This window comes from Falco biarmicus, chromosome 10 (genome assembly GCF_023638135.1).
Source record: "Falco biarmicus isolate bFalBia1 chromosome 10, bFalBia1.pri, whole genome shotgun sequence".
Classification (NCBI taxonomy): domain Eukaryota; kingdom Metazoa; phylum Chordata; class Aves; order Falconiformes; family Falconidae; genus Falco; species Falco biarmicus.
The window spans coordinates 34,173,822-34,196,706 of record NC_079297.1 but is presented as its reverse complement, the minus strand read 5'-3'; the positions used below and the strand labels follow the sequence as shown (position 1 = coordinate 34,196,706).

Genomic DNA, 22,885 nt, shown 5'->3' with positions numbered 1-22,885 from the left:
AATGTGGGACTCCAGAAAAGGCAGTTTTTGGTCTCTTGTCATCCAAGCGTGGGACTGCAAATGCTTTCATACTGCCCTGTGCTTGGCCCTTGATGTAACAGGGAGGGGAGCAGGTCAGTGCTGAACTGTGTGTAACCTCTTCCCATACCTGCTTGTACCATCGCCAGCTCTTTCAGGGGCATTTTACTCTCAGGAATGCCTCTGGCCCTCAGGTTGTATCTCCAGAGCAGAAGTGTCAGCCTGAAAGCCACCTTGTTGGATGGGAGATGGTGCGGCTTAGGAAGTCTGTAATTTAGGGGCAAATTTCATTCCAGAGGCAAAGGGCAAAGATATTTCCTCTGCTTCTGGCTCACTGCCCGGGTGGTGACTGGAAGGGGGAGATGGAGGAGAGTGGCTGAGTGCTGCTGAGATGTCCTGAGATGGTCAGTATGAGACTGATGAAAGTATGGGGAACCTGGTCCCCAGGTTGGAGGTGAGGAGGAGACAAGGACACCTCCAGAAAGCTGAAGGTCGGCTTCTGAAATTTTCTCTGGCATCCAGATTTCTTTGTGTGGTAAGTTCTACCAGCTCTTGTCAAATGGTAGCAGCTAAAGGTCTTGGAGGGAAACATTCCTGCAGAATCGGAGCTTCAGCGCTGTGCCAGTAGGTGCTGAGCTGAAAGGAGTGGCCCAAAGGGCAAAGTCACACCAATAGCTTGGGGAGGGAGAAGCACTACTTGAAAGTCAACATTGGCACGAGGCTAACCGTGGCCTGTCTGTTTGGGCTGGGAAATAGAGGAAGGATTGTAACCACTGGGAGAACTTTTTTTTAAGACTGTCCTTTAGAAACAGCAGGTATGTGTTGGAGGGAAGGGCTGAACAGGTCCTGTGATGGCACGTGATTTTCTTGGGGTGGCTGGGTGGACCTGCAGAGGGTTGGAGCTTCACATGGTGCGGTGTGAAATGTTCCCCGGAGTCTGGGAGCGCTGTGATGGGTGCTGCTGTCCTGGATGCTGCTGTCCTGGATGCTGCGCAGAGCTCCTGTGCTGCCTGGCTGTTGCCCTTCCTACGTGCTGCTGGAGCCTGATGACTAGCAGCTCTTCCCTCCTTGTGTGCGTGTATATTTATATACACACTCGCATTTATAAGGCTCCCTCTGGAGCTCAGTCTCCTCTGGGGAGACCAGGTGCTCCCTTAAATCACTTGTTGCTCAGCTAGCCTCCCCCTGCAGCCTGCCCAGTAGGACCTGAGCTTCAGGAACAGCGTAAGTGTCTCAGCTTTGTCTCCTTGGTGTCTTTCTCTCCTTTCCCAGGAAGAAACTAAAGTGAAAAAGAAGTGACTGAAAAAGAAATTAAGGAACGATTTGAAGGAACAGATCCATTTCTTAACAAGATCAAGTTTGAATTAAATGGCTGATAAACAGATCAGGTAACTTTTTTTTTTTTTTTTTTTTTCTCCAAAATTTTTGAGATGTTGGTTGTGCTTTAGATTTTTCTTTTAAAGTCTTTTGAACATAATCCCTTTTGGTGATACAGGAGGTTGGAGGAAATTACCTGGACATATCTTCTGGCCTTAAACAGTTCCGATTCCTTCTCTGCTCCTTTCTTACCTGCATTTTTTCAACCTTCTCTTATTTTCTGTCTTTACCATGTTGTCACATCTCAGCCTTCTTCAGTTCTTTTTTTCTCACTGCCTTTTTCTTTCCACCCTCTGCTTTTTACCCTCCATGCGTCTGTTCCTTTTTGCTTTTTCTTTCAAAGGTCAGCTTGACCTGCTGACTTCAGCTTGCTGACATCAAGGGAGCAAAGCCATCTCCTTGGCCAGCCCAGGATGCAATGCTTGTAATTACAAAGTCCACAGAGTTGCAACCTTGTACCCTTCTTCTAAAGTCAGTCAGTGCTTGAGTGACTCCAAGAACTTGAAATACCAACAATAATTAGTGACACTTAAGTGCACGGCTGGAACTTAATAACATTGGTCCTGGCCTATGCAAAGGCTGGATATGAGTCCTCACTGGAAATTAACTGGGATGTGTATTCTGAGTTCTACCAGTAGCTTCTTAAGAGCTGTGTCAGATGGTCCTGCACGTGGGTTTAACTTTCTGCTGCTTGTGAAGTTGCCCCAGATAAATGACTCCTACATGCTGTCGGATTCCAGAACTTGGCAATGCCTGAATGCTACAGGCAAGAGGGCTGTCCCTTCTTGGTGTTTGCCGTGATTAGGGTATCTTCTTGTGTGCTCGCCTTCTGCAAATGAAAACAATCCTGAGCTGCGCTGATAACAAGACAGCGTTGTGGAGTGTTTATGTGCCTAGATTTGCCCGTCATCAGTTACCCAATTTGGAGAACACTTGGCATTCTTCTCTTATACCCCTGAAGGACACGCTGAGATTCACCTCCATGGAGCCTGACAAGTCTATGTCCCTGATAGCCTCAGCAGAGCAAAAGGAGCAGGTATCAGTGGCCATTTGAAGCTTGGTATTTTGAAGATCTCCCCCACCCCCTCTAATGCGCTCTTGGCAGCGTGAACAGGAGCTTGGTGGCTACGGGGACTAGTTAAAAGGGCTGAGGAGGAGCACTAGAAGAACTGGGATGCCTCTCTATCCCCTCTCACGTTAAACTGAGCAAATGGCTTTATTTGTATGCTAGCCTGTGTTGTCCCTGTTTCACTGAGCCCTGTGCCACTAGGTAGCGAGAGGCGGTAGCTGTGCAGAAGCTAAATAGGACAGAGAGACCAGGCACAGTGGATTCTCATCCCATGAGAGAGCAGAGAGCACTTGAGGTGAAAAGTTGGATGACTTAGTCACAAGGGAAAAAGCTTTTGATTGAGGTGCAGTGCCCTCTGTCTCGGGTTCTTCGTTGTGCCCCAGGTCCCTCACCTTTCCCACTTAGGTCATCTCTCCCATCTGTGCAACCACAAGTCTGCAGTGGTCACAGGCAGCCAAGCCAAGGAGATCTGTCTGAGCTTGGAGGATCTACCAAACCCCTTTTCCCCTGCAGTGTGCATCTGTCATCCCTTAGCAAAATGAGATTGATACCAAAGGACTAAAATCCCCAGCCGTGGTTTGCTGCAAGGTGAGATCAAGGGTATTGCATTTCTACAGTAGTGCACATGGAACTTGATCTCAGCGTCTTGCCAGATACTGCCACATAGTCTGTGCTAGTCTCCCTCTGCAGTGCACATGGGGGGACCTGGATTGTTGGTTCAGGTGCCGTGGGGGTGTTGAGCAAGGGTTTCTCACCGGCAAACAGAGTGAGAGGCTCTCTGCACCCCACGTTACCCAGATTTTGGTTTGCCCAGGCACATCAGACTGTTCTCCTTTATGGCTGGGATCTGTGCTGAAGTTGGGGGATCTTTTGCACTGACTGTGCTGTCAGGCAAGATGTTTGCCCTGTGTCTGTGTCTCACTCCCACCTGATAGAAACCCTGTGGTGATTTCACTGTTGGAACAGGTTGAGAGAAGCAAGTGTCTGGCTGCCCTGGGTGTTTCAGGGACACTTAGAGAAGCAACGACAGCGCTGAGGCTGGAAAGGGGCACTGGCTGTGCCTTGCAGTCTGTGCCAGGCCAGCAGTGACTTCAGAGCTGAATCTGGGGAGGCTGATGTGATCCTGTCTTGAAACACTCTCCTTCCTGGTGGTGCCTCTGTCTTGGCATACTTTTATCTGGTCTCTAACCTCCTCATTCCATGTGACTATGGGTTAAATAAGGAGAGAGCCATGCTATGAGGTTTACTGTTTGAAATTTTCCCATTTCCTGAGAACAAGTTGAGTGTAGGAGTTTGCAGGCAAATCTATTCCCTTCTTAGGCTGATGCAAAGATCCCCGAGGCAACAGAGTCTTGAGTTGGTGAGATCTTGCAGTCTGGCCATGTGCTGAGCTCACACGCTGATTTGAGCCTGTCTTCCTAATGTACTGTACTTGATTTAATCTCATCAGCACCGTCTGGTTTGGGGCTGTGGGCTGAGCTCAGGTCTGCCTGCCTATCCTTGGCACCTCTTCTTCCAGCTGTGCCACCCCTGGGGCTGCATGTGTGTGTCGTATTGGTGTGGGTATTGTGGAGGAAAGGGCTGTGGCTGCAGGAGAGTGGAGGCTGAGAGGACTCTCCTGGAGTGTCAAGTTTATGCTTAGCATTTGTGGGCAAAGGCTTTTATTTTTTTTCCTCATGCCTCTTTTGTCTGCTTCCCCCAGGGAAACCTCAAATTGAAACCCTGAGCCTCCGTATCCTGCCTGAAGCTGAGAGGCAGCTCTTTGCATGGCCACTTATTGATCCTCTCTGCAGTTGCCCCTTGATGCAGAGCACCCTGCAGTGCTTCTGGGGGGGGACCATGTTTGCAGAGCTTCACCCCACCATGCCGTGGCCAGCCTTGCCACTGCTGTTTCCAGTGGGTGATGCAGTCTGTGTCCCCATCCAGAGCATCATGTCACCTTGTGAGGCAGCATGCCCATTCCCTTGCGGGAAGACTGCCTCGCCGGCTCACCCAGCTGCAATCTAGGACTGCTGTCAGTTTAATATCCGACACATCTTGTGTTCAGGGAGCCATGTCCTGTGTGTTATTGGAGGCAGCTGACTCAAACAGGCTTCCTTTGTCTCTGTATATAGTGGTTTATCAAGCATATAAGTGCTGGACACTTTTCATAATAGAGTTTGCTGGGAATCCGTGTTTAGCTGATCTAGCTTTCACTCGGTGCCACTTGCAAGATTTCCCTGTGGGAACACAAAAGCGAGCTGAAAAAGCCCTGCGTTTTGGAAACACGTGCAGCCAGTCAGGTTTTAATTTCCCCAAGAGGTGTGAGCTCACGTCTTTACAGCTGCAGCCGTGCAGGCTGCCAGTCTAGTGGTTTTGCCAGGCTGTTGGTTTGTGTGTGTTCCCCTCGCCCTGAGGGGGGGGTGTCTGGAAATGGTTTGTTTCATGAAGCTGCAGCCATCTGCTCTTTGCCCGTCAGCTGGGTGCTTCTGCTGGGCTCCTTCCCATGTGATGGTAGCAGCTGACATGTCGGAACGTCTTGGAGCATCTCCTTAGATGTGTACCTGACTGTGGTGCTGGGAAGCATTTGCCAGTAAACCTGTTGGCCTGGATGCCATCAGGTCCTGACTGATGTCCGTCCATGCGGTAGATGGTCCAGCACTCCGTCTTCTCTCCTCTAGGGACAACAGAAACCCTTGGGTCCTGGGGAACAGGGTTTTTCCTTGCTCTTAGTGAGTTGTGGCTTAGCTGTTTGGCTCCACTCCACTCATCAGCAGTTTGTGCTAAGGCTGTGTGCTGCTTTCCCCTCCTACTCTGCTTGTAGAGCAAGGGCCAAGCTTTGCCTTGAGGCAGAGCTCCCTTCGTGCCAGTGGGCGGATAGCCTTGTCACACAGCGATGTGTTAACTCTGGTCATGTAAAAAAGCTCCATTCTTTCCTCTTTCTCTCCCCTGACGTTATCCCAGTGCTAAGATGTCTGTTTCTCTGCATCTCGTCCTCTTGCAGTTTACCTGCCAAGCTGATCAATGGAGGGATAGCTGGGCTGATCGGGGTCACCTGTGTATTTCCCATTGACCTGGCAAAAACTCGCCTGCAGAACCAGCAGAATGGCCAGCGGATGTACACCAGCATGTGAGTACTGCCTGCACGGGCAGCATCCCCTGGGGCTTCTGGCAGGGAGTCCTTCTGCTTTGTTACCGAATTTCTAGGAGCTGAGCTGTCCCCAGGAGAGCCATGGGACGGTCTTGAACCAAGCTGTGCGAGAGTGGATCGAGCAAATAAAGCAGCTATTCAGGCTGCTGAGCCCCACAGGTGACGTCTCTGCAGAGGGCACGTCTGTTTGCATCGCTTGCTTGGGAGCAGCACGTTTGCAAAACACAAGGTGCCCTGTTTGGTTCTCTGCTGGGCCACGATCAGGTGCCTGAGGGAATTTCTGCCTCTCTTCTGTTTCCATCACCCTCATATTGGAGGTCCTTCCTTTGCTGGGTCAGCTTTAAAAAGAGGGAGCAGTCGCATGTTCCCGTGCAGACCTTTTGAAGGATCACAGGCTGACACACGCTGTAGTTAACCCAGCAGTCCTATGTCCAAAAACAGGTGCTGCAGACTGTAGGAAAAGAAGGCATGAATATATCCAGCCTACCAAATTCACCTGGGATTTGTGTGGGATGCTGTGTACCTGCTATGGGAACGTGCACCACACTTGGCACAAGATGCTTTATCCTAGGAACCAGAGTCAGGTCTGAGTTTTCTGTAAGCAGTGGTGGCATTGAGGGGAGTAGGACTGATGATATGTGTCCTGTCCTGCCACTTTGTTCAGGAGTAGTGTTACTTGCTCCTCCACACCAATATTTTCCTCTTTCTTGCCCAGGAGAATTTGAGGCAGAGCGGGAACAGGAAGGAAATGCTTTGGATGTTGATGGTTTTAGTCGCCAGGCCTCCTTGCTCTAGCTGTGATGTGTAATTATGCGTCGAGCTCAGGCTGTAGGCGCTGGCGTGCCACAGCAGACTGGTGCTTCCCTTGACAGTTACATCGTCCTCTGCTCCCTGCACTGTTTGTGCACCCAGGCACGCTGGCAGGACACAGCCTGCAGTCTTGCCTTGCCTCTCCTTTTTGTTGTGTCCTGCTTCTGCCGCTGCTGCAGATTGCTTTTCCTCCCTAAGGATCACTTCTCCCCCAAACTGATATGTGACAGCAACAGGAGTTCAGGCAGGATGGAGGATTTGTAGGCTCCCCTTGGGAGTGCCTGCCAGGATGGCTCTTCTCTGGAGGGGAGCTCAGCAGGAGAGAGATTTTTAACCTCCAGCAGTCGAGTGCAGATCGGCTCTGTAGCCAGAAGTTGGTGTGGGATGAGGTGCCGTTAAGGAATGCACAGGATATACCTTGTATATTTGAGCTGGCTCCTCCTAAGAGTCTGCGGCACAGCCTGGACGTGGATGAGTAATGCGTGGAGGTGTTCCTCTGGCATTGGCAGCAGCTGTGGGAAAAGTGAGCTTGGGCTGGTGGGGATAAGCGAAAGGGTCTTTTGATGGCCAAGAAAGCAGCAGAGACAAGGAAGTAATGGAATAACACTTCCTGTAGATAATATCAGGCCATCCTGTGTCCTATCTAAGCAATCAAGGGAAAAAGCACTAAGAGGATGCTGTTACTATGGAGCATGTCTTCAGAGACAGCCTTATGTTAGCTAGGGGTTTGGGAGGGCTTGTCTGGGCTCCCCAGTTACAGGGGCTTATTTTTCGAGAAATACTGTATACCCATTGATACCAGATCTCCAAGATGTCTGCTGCACACCCAGGAAGGCAGCAAGTTCACTTAAAATGTTGGCTGTCTTGCTTTTAAGGCATCATGCCTTGCCTCTGCTTAGCTCGAGAGATCTTTGGCATCAGGGGAGCCTTTCCCTTGAAAGGGTGAAAGACAGCCCTGAGGGCTGGAGAGAGCTGGGCTTTTGGGCGTACTGTGGATGATTTTAGTTGGCTGTTGGCTTCCCTTTTCCAGGGAGAGAAGGGAGCTGGGCTTGGCCTTAGCTCCGCCTGGCTCTGCTGCAGCTTGAGGGGCCGATGTGCGAGCCTTACGGTGAGGCAGCGGGGCTGTGAGAGCGTGGGGGGGAGCAGCTCTTCCCGCTCCCCTCTGCCGTGGCTCCTTCGAAGCAGCACCGCTGGCTCGGAGGAAAGGCATTTTCCCCAGTATTGGGGTGGAAAGGCTTGATGGGGGGGATGGGGCAAAGGTACCCTGAGATTCCTGAGGCTTGCGAATGAGTTGCTGGGGCTGCTGCCAAGAATGCCATGGGTGTGTGTAAACTGTGGGAGCTGGGGTGGGGACTGTGAAAGATGAGGTCCCAAAGGATGTGGGGAGCCCCAGCAGAGAGGGGAAACTTATTGCCATGATGGGCAGCAATGCAAGATGGGCTCTTCACAAATAATGCAGGGCACTCTGGAACAGCCTTGACCCAAGTAGAGCAATAAAGCCCTCGAGGGAATTCTGTATTTCCATCTCTCCCACCTCAGCACTACTGCAGAGTGGAGATGAAGTTTACTTCTTGTGTTGCCAAATGTCTTTGGAAATGTATTCTTGTTTTCATCAGCTACACTTCCCTTACTACTACATAAAAGGGCCTTTTGTTCCTTAATTGTGCACACAGGCGTGCCCCTTCCCCTGTGGCACAGCAAATACCTGTCCCTTCCCAAAGACCCCAAAGCAACCTTCAGCCGTCGCCCCTGCTCCACGCAGCTGTGGTCCGGAGCGGGAAGCTGCCGGGGTCCTGCTCTGCCTTCCTGAACTGCACCTCTGAATTTGTTAGGTGTGTGCCTGTGCCTTCAGAAGGCTTTGAGCCATTCCAGTGCTCTGCACACTTTTCCCATTTGCAGTAAATGTAGCTGAAACAAAGAAACCGACAGTTTTCCCCTCGGAGCGGGCCCCCCCCCCAGCACCCTGCTGCGCTCTCCCCAGGCGAGAGCCTGCGTGCTCCCTGCCTGCCGTGGGACCCCATGTGTTAAAAGCAAGTGCTTTAATCTGCGTGGGAGGTCACAGATGACTGAGAGTTAAGGTCATCTAGCCTTGGTGTGCCTTGTGTTAAATTTCACGGAGTAAGTCAAGCAAGTCAGCACTGGGGGTTTTGGCCCCCCTTATTTCCCTTCCACAGCCGGATTTAAAAACATGTGCACGGGGATCGGCTTGTCGGAGCTTCTGGTGTGCGTTTGCCACAGGGGACCCTGGATAAACAGCCCTCGGGGTGACGCTTTTCCCTTTTGTGTTTCTGGAAAGCAGCCAGCGCGTGCGGGGTGAGCCGGGGGGTGGGTTTCAAAGCCCCTGTGAGTTGGGGGCTGGAATCGGACTCAGGCCTGAACAATGGTGCATTCGGTGCCTGACCAGGTTCCCTTCTCGGCTCAGGGTTTTGCTGACAGATCGTAAATGAAAACCACTCCAAGAGATTTGTTTTGGTTTTCTCTGCTCTCATCCACCTTTTGAGCTCCTGTGGTTTCTCTCTCTCTCTCTCTCTCTTTTGCTTGCAGGTCTGACTGCCTCATTAAAACGATTCGGTCGGAAGGCTACTTTGGCATGTACAGAGGTAAGTAATGCTGAGTCAGGCACGGCACAGCTTTTGCGTTGGAAGCACTGGTGCGTAAGTGGGAGGAAAAGCCCGTATTCTCTGGCTTAAAGAGCAGTAGCCTAGCAATATCCTTAGATGTTGAAAGGTGCAGCTGTTTCTGAAAATAAACTCCACGCCAAGTATCTGCTCAGCTATCTACCACTGAGGGCTTGAGTCCTCCCCTTGGCTGTTTTGCTGTAAAACCTCATCGTTTACTGAAGTTCATCTTTACTAGCAGTTTAAGCGAAGCTGCTGGACTTTGTTTCAGGACTGTGTGTATGTGTTTCCCAGCTTGGGCATGGTAACTGTTGTCAGACGGGCAGCAGCAAACCTCTTGAAGTGTCTTACTTTGTGCTTGATGATTTAATTTATGTCAAAGCCCACCATCAATGCGGTCAAGCCAGCTGTCCCATCTAGTTGGTAGCTTGTCTCCAAAACTAGCTGCCTCTCAAGCACACCCGAGTACTTTGTTCAAGAATTAAGGCAAGCTGCAATTAAAAAAAAAATAAATATTAAGAATAACATGATTCCAGAAAAAAATTCTCTTGTGGTAGTAAGAAAATCAGAGGTTGGTTCATGTTGGAGCTTCAGCTGTTTGGTCTTGTGTGCTAACCTGCTAGAAATCTCCTGGCTCCTTGGCTGAGGCTGTCTGTTGCAGCAGTGAATTCCTCAGTTGATATTTTACCTTTTCTAGTTTAAATGCAATATCCTTGAATTTTTTTAAAGATTTTGAGGAGAGAAGAACGGCGGGCCGAACTCTGGCTTGACTGATAGGTATTCCACATTTTCCTTTCCTTCTTGGCTTTCAACACAGTCCAGCCGGCTTAGCTGGCAGTGAACCCTGGTTCATTTTATATACTGGTATTCAATCGCCTGAATATGCAGGTTTTATCTCTGAGGTGTTCAGATAGCATTCTTTGTGGCACTCTTTACTGATAAAGCCGGATTAAAGTACTGCTGTGATTAAGTGAGTCCTTGCTCTTTGTTTTTTCAAGCCAGAGTCCGGAGATGCTGGTGCCTTGCTGTTGTCCCAGAGCTCCCAAGGAAGCCAGGGGCTTCGGCCAGCCCTGGGAGCGGTGCTGGCTGTTGGGGCAGTGCCTCTTGCCCAACTCCCTGGTGGGCGTTTCGGGGGAGTGCGGTGGATGCCGGGGATGGATTGGCTGCTTTGCAGCAGCTTTCCTGGGAGCAGGCAACAAGACAAATAACCCTGAGGCAAGCTCCATCTTCGTTGCTAGCGGTGGCGTGTTCCCCCTTGATTTTTCCCAGAAGCTGGCTGCTTCTGTGTTCCTAGCCAGGAGTGGAGCCTGCATTAACTTTGGCTATAAAATATGCAGTGGCAGGCTGCTCGCTGGGGAGTGGAAGGAAGAAGCTGTTCCTGGAAACTTAGAGGGAAGACTGTAGGATCCATCAGGACTTTTGGGAGAGACGGCTCAGTCCTGTAAGGTGTAGGGTGATAGAGGGGATGTGCATCTTCAGGCCACTTTTCACTCCTAAGCAGAAATCTCAAAGGGTGCAGAGGGTTTTGCATAGCTCTTGCTTTTCCCTGCCATAATGAATCTGGTCGGCATCGTCCATGTCCCACTAACTTTGTACCCACTCTGTTCAGGGAGCTGGATAGAGGCTTGAATTTATTTGTCACTGCTGACTGTTACATGGGGAGCTGGGTTTGGGAGGGCTTTTGTGAATAGCTCCATCTCCTTCCAGAAATTCATAGATACTTCACCGTGGCCAGGGTGCAAAGGTGGGTCCTCCAAGTACGGCAGTCCTGGTCTGTGTGCCTCAGTTCTGTGAGATGACGTTAGCCCCCCTTCTATCTCTCTCTTGGGGAGAGCTTGAGCAGGTAAAAAAATCCAGGATTTGTGAAGAATGTGGGTACTTCTATGGGAAGAAGGTAAAAAGACTGCTTAGCCCTGCAGATAGGGGAGGATGAAAATCAGATGATGGGATTGGTTCCTGCTCCCTCCATCTGTCCCAGTTTCCCAGCAGAAGTTGCTGTATGACTCACAAGGTCTTATTTTCATCCTTTAAACTGAAATGGGGAGGATTATATGTAAATGAGCTGAAGTGGCAGCTGCTGTGCCCCATGGAGGAGTCACAAGCGCAGCAGTGGTCCCTGCAGGGCACTTGGCCTCTGTCAGAGGACAGGACAGGTCTGCTTGGGCACAGCCGTTCCCACTGTGCGACTTCAGGGCTCCTTCACGTGGGACTCGAAGCTCCTCGGTGCGGACAGGAGAGAGGCCTGAGCTTGTAGGATGCGTTTCTGCAAATCATTTCTTAAGGGCTGCGTGTGGGCAGACAGTCCTTGCTCTGTGTGAGTAGCCCATGGCGAGTCGTGTGATGCATGAGGCAATCCCAGCATTTCTCTCAAGTTCTTCCCCCAGCGTTACGGGGATTCTGAGGCTTGTTTGGGGGGGGGAAGAATGGGAGTTTTTTTCTCCTGTTCTTTTTCTGGAACGTTAGGTAACCTCAAAGCTGTGTGGTGGTGTCTAGTGCTGTCTGTGCTCAAGGGATGACTGTTCTGCCTTCAGATGTGATGCCAAGGGGATGAATCCACGGTGCCCGTGGGCTCCTGGACCACGCGGGTGCCAGTGAAAGCGGACCTTGGAGAGGGGCTCTCTCTTCTCCCTGCTGCAGTCCATCCAGAAGCCACCTACAGCTCTCAGCATGTGTCCTGGGAGGTGCCGCTGCTGTTTGTAGGCCAGCTGTTCAGCCCAGCTGGCAAAAGCTGAAGGCCTTGATAAGTCAGGGAAATGCCCTTTGCTGTGGGTGACGTTTGGAGGATAGCTGCAGCTGAGCTACACTAGCGTGGCAGCTTTCCCTGGCCTCTGCTAATAATACCTCCCACGTGCACCAGTGCTGCACTGGGAATAGCTCGATCCCCATTATGTAGGTTGCTGATGGTATATAAGGGCTTCTATGAGAAATGTGTCTTAATAACAAACCCCAAGGCTTGGTGAGAAGAGGGCATTTGTAAGTTCAGTTGGCAAACAACTGGTTTCGCCTCCACTCGATTTCATTCTTCATAGTGCTTCTATACTTCTTTTCAAAATAATTTCTATTTGTTAATGATTGCAATTTATTTTTGCACTTTGTCTGTCACTGCTTTTGGTACATGTAGTGTTGCCTGTAGGCCAAGGTTAGCTTTAATTACGGAGATAGTCATTGGCATAGCTAGAACTGAAGAGCTATGAGATTTTGTAAAAAGGTAGAAAACGCCGTGGAAAGCATACAGCCAGCAGCTGAAGTATCTGATTTCTCCTCCTCCAGTGAATTGAAGCTGTTATGGATTATTGAGGACAGGGATTATCCACTCTCTGCTAAGCAGCTTTACTGAAAATATCCAAAGATGGAGGAGAAAACCCAGGTTCATTAACTTTTCTCTGTATATTGTGTGGTTTTGCCCTCTACTTTATTTGCAGTTGAAGGAGAAATTGCTGTGAAAGCCTCTTGGTTCCTGGAGCATGTGGAAGCGTACTTTTTTGCTTACCTTTCTTGCTTGATGGTTTGGAATATTTTTTTTCTTTCTTTCAATTAACCCTTTGCACTGGTGTTAGAGCAGTGGGTTTATTCTTTTTTTTTCTTTCTCTGTTTTTCCAATGAAATGGTTATTCATGCTGCGTGTCAGTAATGTACAGTTGGTTTACTTTCTAGGCATTAGGAGTGAGGTTGAAATTGTCTTCAAGCTGGCACTCAAGGAAACACTTTTACAAGTAGCCACTTCCGCTTAAAAATCAGGCTGGGTGGATTTGCTTTGTAGATCCTGATATGATTGATGCTAAAAGGTGGAGGCAGAGCGTGAGGGTCGTGTCTGTGTGGCTTCTCGTCACATGGAAGAGCTGTGGCAGGGGGACGTGATGTGCAGGAACATCGGGCTGAAGCAGCGCAATCACTGGTATGCTTCAAAGTTTGCAAAAAGCCAGGAGTGTGAGAGAGCTGCCCTGCTCCATGCTAGTCAGTGTGGCTCCTGCAGATGGGGATGACATTTGTTGCGTGTCATGGCCAGTGTGGAATGAATGCATTGGCTTAGCTTGCTACGAGGTGGTGTTCCTCTGTATTTTCTGCAAAATCTCTGAACGTGACAGTCAGAAGGGGGGAAGAAGTGCTGGGCTTCCCAGCCCTGCCCAGCAAAGGCTGTCTGTTTCTGTCTCCTTGCTGTGATTTCCTGCACGATGGAGATGTGTCCTCTGAGCAGAGCATGTGGAGCCAAGGACTCCTGTGCCCTGGTCCCGGTTGTACTGGTCTCAGTTTCAACTTTCCTTCCTAGTCTGAGGAAAGTCCTGCTAAACCTATGTCTTTCCATGTCTAATTTAGGAGTTCTTTGTTAATTTTTAGAGAGAGCAGAGTCCATCCTGAGGAACAGAGAACTGTATTGTTTTTCTTTTGTGTGTTGAGCCCTTATAGCTCCTGTCAGCTTGTGTTCAAACCTCCTGAAAAATGAACCCTGCCAGGTCTTGAGAGCCTAGTGGGAGTGCAGGCTTCTCTGTCTGCTTCTCTTTGGAAAATGGAGCGTTGGAACAAGTTGTTTAAATCTCTACAGCAAGCATAAATGCAAAAGGTATACCCTGGTATTTGTGTTTGTCCTTGCAAAGGTGTTCACAGGCCGTTAGCAAGTCTCAAGCAAAGGTCCTCTGGAGGGCTTGGAGCTCGGTATGCTTCAGTGCAGGCAGGGAGAGCTTGTGGTCATCCACCAGAGGACTTTGAGCCGTAAGATTTAAAGGGAGGAGAACATTCTGGAGCGCTAATCTAATGGTGCAAACCCCAGTATGCTCAGAAGGGACTGGCCCTCCCCTCACCCCGTGTCCCCCAGGGCAGCTTGAAAGCTGCTTCCCAGCCGCTGCTGCGTTGCACTAATGCGGCATCGGTGCCCCCCAGCAGCTGGCCAGGCCATGCAGACCTTTCATTGTTGCAGGCACAATGCAGGGATTTGCTGGTTGTTGCCCCTGACAAAAGGCCTCTCCAGCGCGTGGTGGGGGAGCCAAGGCTTGTTTACACCCCAGGTCCCCCAGCAAGCCTTGTCATGGTGCTGGGAGGGGGATCTCTGCGTGCTGCAGCTTGTGGGGGACAAAAAGCCACTTCAGTTGGCTGCTCTGAGGGTGACACCCAGTGGTGACACACGAGGGAAGCCGCTTGACTCCCAGGGGTGGCCTCGAGCTGGGTGACTTCTGCGAGGGTGAGCCAGTTGCCTTCAGGCAGCCTCCAGGTCTTCCAAGGACTCTGCCTTTTCTGGGCTGCCTGGGAAGCAAGCTGCTCTCTTTGGGGGTGGGGGGGGACAGGGACACTGGCAAGAAGGCGGGGCGGGGGTCTTTTGCTTCTCAGCATCACGAAATATTTGCAAAGGAGTTGGGACTGGTTATTAATCCAACTTGTACTCCTTTCTTGAAGGTCTGGTCTGCATCTTTCTGGATTCATAGGAATGTGTCCTTGGATGAGAGAAGAGGATGCATGTATACGTGGAGGGAGTAGTAGCAAAGCTAAAGAAATTATAAAAAGCATTGCAAATGGAGTAGAAACACATCGGGGGGTGGTGAAAACCCCCACGGTGCTGGGTGGTGTTTCACGTTTCTAAACCCTTTTGGTGCATTGGGAGCTCTCCTTCATCAGTCCTTGGTTTTGAGCAGGATTTACAGCACATTCCTGAAAGACCCGGTCAACAGCGCCTTTGTTCTCATTCTCCAATGGCCCTTTCCTCTTTTCCTTGCCCAGGGGCTGCGGTGAACCTGACTCTAGTGACGCCAGAAAAGGCTATCAAACTGGCAGCCAACGACTTCTTCCGGCATCATCTCTCCAAAGATGGGTGAGTAGGGGGTGCAGGAGGGGCGCAGACTTTTCACATTCAACTTACAAGACAAAAGCTCCTTGGAGAAGTCTGGGGTGACATCGGGGCAAAGGTGGAATGGGGTGATGTGACGACTGAAATACAAGTTGCCCTTCAGCGGCTCAGCCGGTGATTACATTTGGGCTAAGGATGTAATGTCTAAAACGGGAAGTGAAAAGCACTCCACTGAATGACTGCTTTTTATTCAAGCTTCTAAAAATAGCCCCAGATCGAAGCCAAGGTTAGCAGATCCAGAATTTGTAGGCAAAATATTTGAGAGGAACCCAATGGCACTGATCACTGCTGAAACAGCTGATGGGAGGACCCTTGTCCCAGCATCCTATTGGATGCCGTTACGCTCTTTCTGGCTTGAACAGATGGCAAGTCGAGTTCTGTAGACCCCAAACTTAGCATCCCTCTTGTCCTTGAAAAGGACCTGGCAGAGACGTGGTGGATCTGAATTGACAGAGGGCACTTGCAGCATTGCCCAGCAGCTGACCGGCAAATAAACGCTGAAGAAACAAAATTATCTTGTTTAGCTTGCGAGTGGAGGTTGGTTCATGTGAATTAAATGTGAGTAAAAGATGCTAGCTAAGCAGTTGAGAGGGGCTGGACCCTTAATATTTAATGCTGTTTTCACAAAGATATTTCCCTTGCAATTTGGAGAACGCTTGTGTTTCCCTTCAGACAGAGACCTTTCTCCAGAGCCAGCCGGTGAAGGACGCTCTCTCCAGCCCTCAGTGACGGTAGTTAGAAAACAGCCTGCTTGGGGCATGATCCTGACTCTTCCCATCAGCAGTGATGGGGTGGAGCCTCACGGAAAATGCAAAGCTCTGCCATAATTACTTGATTGAACAACTTCCCGTAACGTAACACACCACATCAGTCTCGGCTGCTGGAGATCAGTGGCCCAACAACTTCAGTGGAGGCTGTGGACCGACACAGGTTTAGGATCTAGTTTTTTCACGTACCTAATTTTTTCTGTTCTGGAGCCTTTCAAAAAAAGTAGCAGCTGACATACGTCTGTGTGACTCATCGGCTCGCAGCTGTTCGTGATTTTCTGTCTCTTCAAATGCTGTCTCCTGTGCTCTGCTCAGACGGTGGGAGGCAATGATGTCCTCATTGCTCCTTGCTCCTACGAAGTGGTGGGTCTGATCCTGATCCCAGCAGCAGCCAACGTGACAGGCCTTGGCGTGCCGCAGTGGACAGGAGCCCAGCTAGCTCTTTGCCACCGCCTACCAAGTGAGGACCTAGTAGGTTGCACAGGGAGGGCCAAGCCTGTCACACCTTGTACCACCACTGAGAGAGCAGCCCATGGAAGAAATCGGAGCAGCATTGCAACGTATTTGGCCTTCTGTGAGCGCAATCGCTGCTGTGATGTTTCAACCATGACGTGCCTGTCACTAGGTGTCCTGCACCGTGAGAGGTGAAGGCTTCCTCACGGGACAAATGCGTGTGTCCTCCTGGTGCTGAGGCAGGCTATGAGCAGGTGTCTGGGTACATGGGGTGCAGCAGGGGTCTTCACCCAGACCTCCTCCAGTTTGGCTTCTGGGTTCCTGGCTGATCCACGCATGATGTGGATGACGTGCTCTGCTTGATTCAGAGTAAAGGAGCGAGGGAATTTTGCCAAGAATAAAAGACACCCTGTTCTCCTAAAACATACGTACCGATGGAACTGGCACTACAGGGACCTGGAGCAGGAGTGTGATACCACTCGGGTAGTAGGGAGCCTTTGTGTCTCATCACAATGCGTTTTCAACTCCTTTAGAGAAAAGAAAGGTTGGGCCACAGTTAGGTGACAAGAGCTAGGCAGCATGTGGCGTTGGGGTCACTCATCTCGTGCAACCACCGGGCAGGGCTTGGATGCCTGAAATCGTGTCAGCTCTGCTTGTGAGGCTAGCCAGCGTGACCTGAACAGAGGGGCAGAGCCTTGATACTGCTGTGGTAGGTGCTTTAAGGTGTTTCGAACTAGAAATGTCACTCCAAGATGTGATGCGAAAGAAACCGCCGTGCGGGTTGGCTGTGGCTGGTACAGGCTCTGAACCTGGGACCTGGCTGGAAGGTCTGGTGCGTGCTGTGCTGCGTGAGAAGCAGGGGCTGATGGAAAAGGCCGTGACGTTACCAGTTGGGATAAAGGACCCTTAGAAACTGCGGGGCAGCTGCATGTCACGGGATCCTTTTCCTTCATGCTAGGGAAACCCCAGGCCTGGGGATGGAGGATGTGACCTGCTGGAGGGGTTGTGCCTGGCTGTGCTGCAGTCATTGCATGCTGCCCTGCCTTTGGCAGTTCGCAGGCAAGTAGGAGTGATGGCGAGGGGCTCTTTCACGGAGTCCTGAAGCTCTGTGTCCCCAAGGGTTTGCCTTGCCCTCGCTCCCTCTTTCCAAGCTGTTTGTAGTCTGCAGGTTTTTCCCTTGAGATTCTTCTGTCCCTTCCTCCCCAGCTGTCTTTGTAAGACAGGGCAGGATTCCTGTGCTGGAATCCAAATGCCTCTCCTACTTGGAGCAAAACAGGGTGTGTAGCTGCTAGCACATCGCAAGGCTGGGCCACCTATTTCACAACTCCAGTCAGAGCCTAGATACAAACAACAAAATAGCCCGGGGTTAGAAAGGTGAAGATTCAAGCTGCCTGGCATGTCAGTGTGGTTTCATTTCTGGAGATGGAATTGCAACAGTCAAGGTGTTACATGGTGTGAAGTGCAGCTGAGGGAGTTAAGCTCAGCGTAAGGCTGGGGGCTGTTTTTTCATGGTAAGCCACCAAGAGCTTGCTTCAGCCCCACCAAAGTGCTTTTTGCACAAGCCCAACTATCTGCTGCTATACAGATGCTTAGGCCAGCATCCCAAAGGATGCTCTGGTGCTGTTCTGACTCAGAGCTGCAAAAGTCTTCTAGTCCTCTTTGACATTGAATGCCCTTGTTGCTAAGCTTCTAGCACTTGCTTGAAATGCGTTGCATGAATTGGAGATCCTTGTCCGTTAGGATGTGCGTGTTCCATCAGTGTTTGCTGATCCAAATGTGCTGAGTGGGTCCTCCGCATGCAAGGGGAAGAAGCATGCGTGGACCAGAGTTTGGCAAATCCAGTGTGACCCGAACCAGCCTCAAGTTACACAACAACTTTTAGTGTGCATTAATTTTTATTATTATTTTGAATCCTTTGAAAAATTTAGTGTTGAAGCGAACTTCCTTTTAAACTGCTAAGAAAAAAAGTGGCATAAAGCCCATTTTCAAAAGGCCAGACTGAAAACAACGCCTGTCGTGTAGGAAGCTGCTGGCTGCAAATGGCTGGAAGAGTATTTTGGGGATGTATCACTGCAGGTTTGTGCTAGGCTCCTTTTTCCCTGGCCGTGCTCTTGGATGCTGCTGGAGGTGGGGTACTGGGGCAGCAGGACCTCACTTGGGACCTTGTCTCCTTGCTGGTGCGCCCATCTCCCTGAGGCTAGAGATGTCTGTTCCCGCAGCCCCCTCTACCCTGGAAGTAGCTTGGGGGGTGCATTCCTTCCCATAAAATGATTTTGCCCCTCCTTTTGGTGCAGGATGTGTGCTGACAGGCTAGGAGACTTGATTTCTGCTTCTTTGCCTGTTTCTATTGATGTTGTGACCGTTACAGTAGCCTACTGCTGCAGCTGCTTCTTTCGTGAGGAGACAAAACTGCGTTGGTCCTCCCAAGCTGATTGGAGAGGAGGAAAACCAAGATAACGAAAAACCTGAATGGTACCCGGTGACCCTGGTTGAGAAAGGCAATAAGGGTCAGATATTGTCCTGTGACCATTTTGGCCCGAGGGTCTCTGCAGTTCCCAGGAGAAGTAGAAGAGGTGACCCACAGAAGAGTCTTCAGGCAGGTCCTTGTCCCTGTGGCACTCTGCTGGCTGGACCACGTGGCTGGGGAAGGCAGGACACGAGACAGAGGGGAAACTTCCAACCTTCAGGCTGCTGGAAGCAGATGGGATTTTTTTATTTCTTCTGTATTTCTGAAGCTGGATGTGTTGAGACACCCATAATCTGTTAAAAAAGCAGCAGCTTCGTTGTCCAGAGCAGAGGATGTGAGAAGAGAAGTCGCTAGGGCTAAGTGAAGCACTTGAGTGTGAAACACTTGGCTACGAAGCTACAAAAGCAATTTAAATTGGTAGGACACCAGCATGCATTTAAAGTACATTGTTGATTTTTGGGTGCTCAATGTGTGAGGCCTCTTTGACAAGTGGTAGTATTGCCTGCTTTTTATGTCCTTTTTGAATTTGGGTGTTAAACACTTCATAAAACCCAGTCCATTAAACACGAAACCTTATAGGACTTTTTAATCTCCAAAGTGTTAAGTGCCAGACAGCTGTTGTGTTTGGCGTGTGTTTGCCAGATTTTGTTGGGTTTTTTAGGTTCTTGCTTAAATACTTTGCTTTGGCTGCTGTGAAAAGTGTCCCACGGCTTCTTATAAAAGCAATTTCTTGCTCATAACTTGCTCATAAAAACTCTCCAGTGTCCCTGGATGAGTTTCCTGCTGGTCTTCTCCAAGGTGTGTTATTCCTTTCCATCTTTTGACCTCTTTAATCTTGACCTTCATTTTGTTTGCTGTTCTGGAGCAAAGGCTGGCAATCTGCTGATTTTGCAGCTTGGATTCCTAGGAAGACTAGCACGATCGTGTTAATTGTGTCTTTGCTGATGCCAGCAAATTTTCTTGCTTTCCGCTTCCCCCCTGCCTTGTGGCTTTGCTCAGAGAAGACAAACAGCCAACTGTTATTCTGAGACAAGCAAGGCACTTTTCCTTCTTTCCCATGCAGGCGGGGAGACTGGAGCTTGTTCTCCATTGCCTTCCCAGATGATATGTCTCCCCAGGGCTCCTTCTTTCATCTGCTCCTCTTTCAGGCTCTCCTAAAATACCCAGACCATTTCTTCTGTGGCATCTGTTCAAGTAGCTGTTGCCCAGCCTGGTTGATCCTTGAGCTGCAGAGCGCTCGCAGGGTATAAAGCGAGGCTTTTGCTTTAGGAAGGAGGGATGCTGCTGCTGTTCCTGGTGCTGAGCTGCTGTGCCACATCACACATGCCGTGCTTTGGTCTTTCTCTGGGCAGGACCCCTTGTGGGCCAAGGCAACCTCTCCTGTAGTTACCCACTTTAATGCAGATAACCTTCATCTGACCCACTGGGACTTGGGGGGGGGGGGGGAGGGGGGGGGGGGAAATCAGTTAAGAGCTGATAATCTCACTGTGCCTATTCAGGGATAGCTGTTTGGGGGGCAGGGGGTTGCTCTTTTATTTAGCACATAGAGGCTCAGGGAATTACAGTGGGCTGAAGTTGTAGACATCAAAGGTCGGCCAGAAGGTAAATGCCCTTCCAGTCATACGTCTAGAGGGAGATAGAGGTGGGCTGTTTAATCACAGGATAACACCCGTGAGAGGGAGCATTGCCCTTGTCTCCATTCCAGGCATGCGTCTTGTGACAAAACGCAGGTTGTGTCCGTGTTCAATGTGCCCAGACATGTTCCCCTGTCCATTGTTCGCTTCCACAGACATTTGTATTGGAACAAAACACTTGGAATCTCCTGCCAGGACAAGCCTGATGTAATGGGTGCAGGCGCAAAGTCACCTCCCTTGCTCTTGACTTAGTCCAAACATGCAACCATGAGGCAGGTTGTACCATACCTGGAATAACATCTGCCAGAGCAACATTCAATCTGGTGGCGTTACTTTGAGGTGGATTTGTCCCACATCAGCGCTTTGCTCTGCGTGTCTGAGGTGGCTTTTGAGCTGGCGCTAGCACTGAGAGGGAGCTTGGCACGGGAACTTTCTTCCTTTTAAAATTTCCCAGCATCGTAGCTCCGGCTTTTATGAAGTGTGGTTGCAATAGCTTGTTGTTCCCTCTTGGAAGGTCGGGGTTGGGTTAGGGGGACTGGCTGGCAGTGTGTGTGCGTGTCCCCATGTGGCTGTGGCAGATGGGTTGCCCTCCCTTTGGAGGTGTGTTGGGCCTCCAATCCGTAGCAAAAGCCCCATTTGGCAGTGGCTAATTCTCTCCGATTTTAACTCTTGGGGGAGCTTTCTACAATCTGTGGGGTTGACAGACCAGAGGCAGAGGTTATTTTATGAGTGAGGAGGGTGATGTCCAAGCTGGAGACAGTAGCTTCTTGGGTAGCAAATAGAAACGTATGGCTTTGCGTGGATGTTCCCTTAGGTCAAAGATTTCCTATCGTTGGAAACGTTGTCACCCTTATTCCAGAACAGCTGGCTTTGGTCCCTGCCCAAGCTCAGTCAGCTCCTACACAGTCAAGATATTTCAGAAACTTGGAAAAAATCCTGCTCTGCTCCCATGTGACATCAATATACCAATGCTTTCAGAGCGCCTGTGAACCGATGCGTTGCTCTTGAAAAGCCCCCCCAAACCTCTAGTGCCTGCTTTTTGACTTTTTTTTTCCCAGCTCTAGTTTGAAACTCTGATTTAGATCAAGCATGAATCTTCTCCCCTTCCCAATTCGACATTGTTGTTTTGTCACAATTAATTGCATGTCAGTTGAGAGTGGAACAACTGATTTCTGCCAGAGCAGAATTTGGGGCTATTATGAGTATGTTATATTTAACACCCTCTTGCTGTGATAAAAGGTGGTTTCCGCGTTTGCAGGACCAGATCCTTGCTGGTGTTGCAGCTTTTGAAGTTAATTGAGATGTGCCAGTTTTTAAACCACTGAGGATAAGGCCTGTGGTGCCTTAAATATTTAAACACCTTTGTCATCTAGAGATGAACCGTTTTCCAGCTCCTTTTATGTGCAGACTGCTGTTTTGCAAAGGGATTTTGACCCCTGTATGGCAAACTTTCCATCTCCTGACAAAAGATTTGCTTATCATAGGCTGTCTTTCTTTTTTCTTGGACTCCCCCCCAGTTCCCAGGATATGCAAACCAAAAGGTGAAAGCCCTTATTCTAGGTGTTTTTGATGTACCTGTTTGACATCTCCAAAATACGCCCATGCGCATAAATCCTTCTCTGGGTCACGCTGGCATAGCTCCGTGGAGTTCAATCAAGCCAGCCTGACTTTTGTTGGCTGGGATAATGGTCCATAGGTGAACATCTTTTGAACTGGCTGTCAGAGCGGTTGCCCTGGATGAAAGTCAGGAGACGTGCACTCCAGGGATGCTCCAGGGCTCTTGCTAAGGCGGGAGATGCTCTGCTGTGCCATAGAGAGGAACCGGCAGCCAGCTGCTTTGGGTGGTTTGCTTCCTCCCACGGCTGGGCTAGGGGTTGTGCAGGCTTGCTGCTGACAGTGTCCAGCTGCAGAGACTGGCCTGGTGCTGCAGGCTGCCCAGGAGGCACAAGTTGGCCACCTCCAGGTGTTGGTGCCAGGGGGAACCTCGGGAGCTGCACACCCTGATACCTGCATACCTCCAGGAGAGCTTGCTGTGCGTGCTTCAGCACCTGTGTGTGTAACTGCAGGAGGGATCGTTCTGTGCAGCTTCTCATAATAGGGAAGGGGAGGCTGTGAAATGTTCTTCCCTTCAGCCTCCCAGAAAAGATCTATATTTAGTCACTGATAATCTCCGTTGTGGCTCTGTGCCTCTAATCCCCTGCTCCGGATTCCACCCTGGAGAAGATGAAAGGTGGAGCAATCGGCCTGACTGATGCGGTAGGCCAGCAGGATTACGGCACATCTCCCCTCCCTTTCCTATAGGATTGGCGTTGAAACTTCTTTGCTGGCTTGCAGTGCCACAGCTGTGCTGTGTTGTGTGCGTGTGAAACCCCCGGGAAGGGAGTATCCTGGTTTTGCCAGGGATGTCATTGTGGGACTGCCTTTGCCACGGTCTGGGAACTTGCCTTGAATAAGTTAACGTGAGGTAGTGCTATAGGAGCAGGGCTGGGAGGAGTAAAATTAGTACTTGTATTTAAAACAGGAGAGGAAAAAAAAAAAGAAAAAAAAAAAAAGAGGAGGCTGTTTCCCTCTGTGTGACTTGTATATGCTGCTTCCCCCTCCCCCCCACTTTTAGAAAAGAGCAGGTCAGAGGCACTTTGTGGTTTTTTTAATCAAGTCAGTGTTTTCTGCTGACAAGGGGTGAGACATTTTACAGGGCAAAAACTCACC

General features: G+C 50.1%; 1 protein-coding gene across 1 annotated transcript in view; it reads left to right on the top strand.

Annotated features, from left to right (window-relative positions):
- SLC25A22 (solute carrier family 25 member 22) overlaps nucleotides 1-22,885 on the top strand; it is a 42,482-nt gene that overhangs the window by 11,788 nt on the left and 7,809 nt on the right. The window contains 4 exon segments of the mRNA XM_056354171.1: nucleotides 1,291-1,406; nucleotides 5,448-5,573; nucleotides 8,949-9,004; nucleotides 14,729-14,819. Coding sequence (XP_056210146.1) covers nucleotides 1,387-1,406; nucleotides 5,448-5,573; nucleotides 8,949-9,004; nucleotides 14,729-14,819 — 293 coding nt within the window. The 5' untranslated portion in view covers nucleotides 1,291-1,386.